The 3,362-nt window shown below is 44.1% G+C and overlaps 1 protein-coding gene across 1 annotated transcript; it reads right to left on the minus strand.

The window, feature by feature from the left end:
- Positions 1-1,714: 1,714 nt before the first annotated feature.
- On the minus strand, positions 1,715-3,356 carry LOC118331473 (PWWP domain-containing protein 2A-like; the record flags this gene model as incomplete). Its single annotated transcript, XM_035666430.1, is given in 1 exon segment — positions 1,715-3,356. A coding segment is annotated over 1 exon segment (389 nt), but the record flags the coding sequence as incomplete, so codon positions are not given.
- Between the last annotated feature and the right edge of the window lie 6 nt (positions 3,357-3,362).

The following is a 3,362-nucleotide window of genomic DNA, read 5'->3' on the forward strand; positions in this document are numbered from 1 at the left end:
TCTGTGTGGATGAACTCTGTGAGCTGTAACCGGTTTCATTTACTGATGATACAACTGAAACATTCACGTTAGCACGAGGCGACGTTAGCACGGGGACCAGATTCTTGTGTTTTATGAACAGTTTCATCTTTATCATTAAAAAGCTTTTTAAAGCAGGATGATGTCTGATTATTGATTAATCTGAATCAAGGTCTCTGTTGGAGCTATTGATCCTGGACCAGGATGATCAACGATGAAGTCTGGTGGAGCGAACTGACAGGAAGTCATTCTGAAAAAGAGGGCGGGGTCAGAACGTACCTGTGCAGGTATGGTTTGTTTCTACACCTGATCAATAAACCAGCTGTCAAACACACTGCCTGAAGCTATGCTAACAGTTACCCCCTGCTGCCAGACTTCATGCTAAGCTAGGCTAACATGTCCTGACCGATCAGTGCACTGATTGATTAATGAATGATCTGATTGCAGGGTGTCATTGATTTGAGTCTAGTATCCATGGAAACGCTCAGTGATCAGATGAATAAGTTTCTTTCTCTTTATAAATATAAACTCTTCACTTAAATAATTATTGATTATTTAATGTCCATGTGATTGATCATCTGCCGCTCTGACTCTGCCCACAGCCTCTCAGCCAATCACAGCGCAGGATTCGTCAGCAGCTCTTCAGAGTCGCACTGCAGAGAGAGAGAGACAGGTGTCACTGATGATGTCACCAGAGAGAGCGACAGGTGATGATGTCACCAGTATACATTATTAATCATTAAATATTATTGATTATATATTCAATTATATGAATTTATATTAGTTTCATAGTTTGATCAATTCAATACAATTAAATTTGTATAGCGCCAATTCATAACAGAAGTTATCTCAGGACACTTTTCTAGACCGAACTCCTTTTAACATTTACAGAGACCCAACAATAATTGATCAACTACTGATCAATTATAGAGATACTGCTGTTTTACTAAATGGAACGGAGCCTGGAACGCTGGTAACACCTGAGTTTAACGTACTGTCTATTATTACATCACAGGATATACTGCCTAACTCTGATCAATGATAATTTATTACCAATGTTGACTAATGATGATTACTGATGATTAATGGCTCAACAGTATTTATTATTATTATCACTCTGATATATTTAATTATTAAGTTATTAATACCCGGTCACTGATGGATGTACATTATAATAATAATAATAATAATAATATTAGTAATGTCTGATCAATATATTGATACGTTATATTTCACTCAGTGAACATCAGTAAAGGTAACAAACTTTAACACATCATCACCTTTCACCTCCAACAGCTACTGATCAATACTGATCAGTACCTGATAATAGATTACAGTATTAGCTGCTGGTATTTTCCCACTCTGGTTATCAGAGATGTTTTTACCTGAAATCAGCAGCTCATATAACATATATAATATATATAATAATATTTATAATATATAAATATTATATATTATATAAATAAATGTTGAGTCTGAATCTAAAATAAGTGAAAATCTCAATGGACTTCTGAACACTGAACTTTCTGGCTGCTGATATTTGTGGTAAAAACTGCTCTGGTGACCCGTTTACCAAACATCTGTTTGCAGGTGAGAAAATCTGACTGAGGTGTGCAGCCAGCGTGCCGCTGAGCAAGGCACCGGCGTTACTCCTACAGTAAAATGAGCACAGAAGAAGAATGACAACGACGACCAATCAGAGAGAAGTTTGACAGTTTTTTAATAGATTTAAAACATGAGAAAAGAACAAGTACACAGGTCGACTCTCACAGATCTCTGATCTGCAAACAGACGGTAAAAAGAGGGAAAATCCACCTTCATCATCATCATCATCATCATCATCATCAGAGAGCAGAGCAGCTGTCCTGTCTAACAGTCAGTGTGTCCTACCTGTCCTACCTGTCCTACCTGTCCGTCTGTCAGTCTACTGTTGATCACCTGAGGCTGCGGGGTCTCAAACACACAACGAGTGGGACATCGTCTGCGCTGACAATCGCTCATTAACTGGATCAATACGACTGATCAGATTCTGACTGATCAAACAGCTGTGTGACAGGATCCAGGATCCAATCAGAGGGCTTCTAATGTTATACAAGTTGTTTCTATAATGTACTCATGATGTTTGATTATTGATCACATGATCAGAACCTTCAGACCGCTGTCACTCAGTTCTGGACCCTGTTTGGGGCCCTGGCCTCAGTTTGAACAACACTTTGTGTTTCACAGTTTGAATCTTTCTGAACGGAAACAAAGAAAATAAAAGTTTTCGGTTCCTCAGCAGAACCTGGAGGAACCAGGAGAACCAACAGGAAGTGACACGTCAGCGTTCCATGGCGCCGCCGCCCTGATGAGGTCAAACACGTTCGATTGAGGTCTGATATTTTATCAATCAATGTAATCAATGGAACATAATAAGTAGCTAGCTTAGTGTTTTTTTATATTATTGATGAACGTTATGACATCATCATGACGCAGTCAGCCAATCAGATTCTCAGGGACCCTTCAGTGATCTCAGATTAACAACACATCTCCCATAATGCATCTGGATAGTGTCTCTCATTACAGCTACATAGTGACATCACTATGACATCATCATCATTAATTATTTTCTGTGTCAACGCAGGAAGTGACCCTTTAACGCTGTGACGGCGAGGCGAGGGGAAACGCTGCGGCTGACTGACACCTGCCTGAAACTGAGGAGATAAGCCCCGCCCACGGCTCTCCTGAACACTGACAGGTAACTCAGAAGCTCCACCCCCTCCCCCAAACAGGAAGAACAGGAAACAGAAACATGGCCGCCTGTCTGCCTCAGTCTCTGACAGACAGACCGGTGTCAGTCTGAGGAAGAGGAGGAGGGACAAGCTCCTCCCACTTCCTGTCCCATAGGCGGGCAGAACTGGAGGGGGCGTGGCACAAGTGGAGGGGGTGGGAGGGTGTTGGCAGCTGATGCTACGTCTCGAACTGCGTGAGCAGCGCCCGGACTTCAGGCGTCAGCTGTTTGGCGGCGCTGGCGGCCTCGGCGATGGCGCGGCGGTACGGCCCCTTCCTCTTCCTGTCGAAGCGGGACTGGAAGCTCTCGAGGAAGGGCGACAGCTGGGTGAGCGGCAGGAAGGAGGTGGTGGGCGAGCCGAACCAGGAGACGCGCGCCTCCTGCCGCACCGCCAGCCCCGTGTCGCCACGCCGCGACACCGTGATGCCGAGAACGCGCGCCGGCCACCAGGGGAAACCGTAGATCTTTGCCCAAACAATGTCGCCGACACACACCGTCCGACCGTCGGGGAGCAAACACTTTGACACCAACTTAGAGAAGACGGAGGAGGAGGACGAGGAGGAGGACGAGGAGG

This window comes from Morone saxatilis, unplaced genomic scaffold, assembly GCF_004916995.1.
Source record: "Morone saxatilis isolate NCDOM2014 unplaced genomic scaffold, NCSU_SB_2.0 Contig20, whole genome shotgun sequence".
NCBI lineage: Eukaryota > Metazoa > Chordata > Actinopteri > Moronidae > Morone > Morone saxatilis.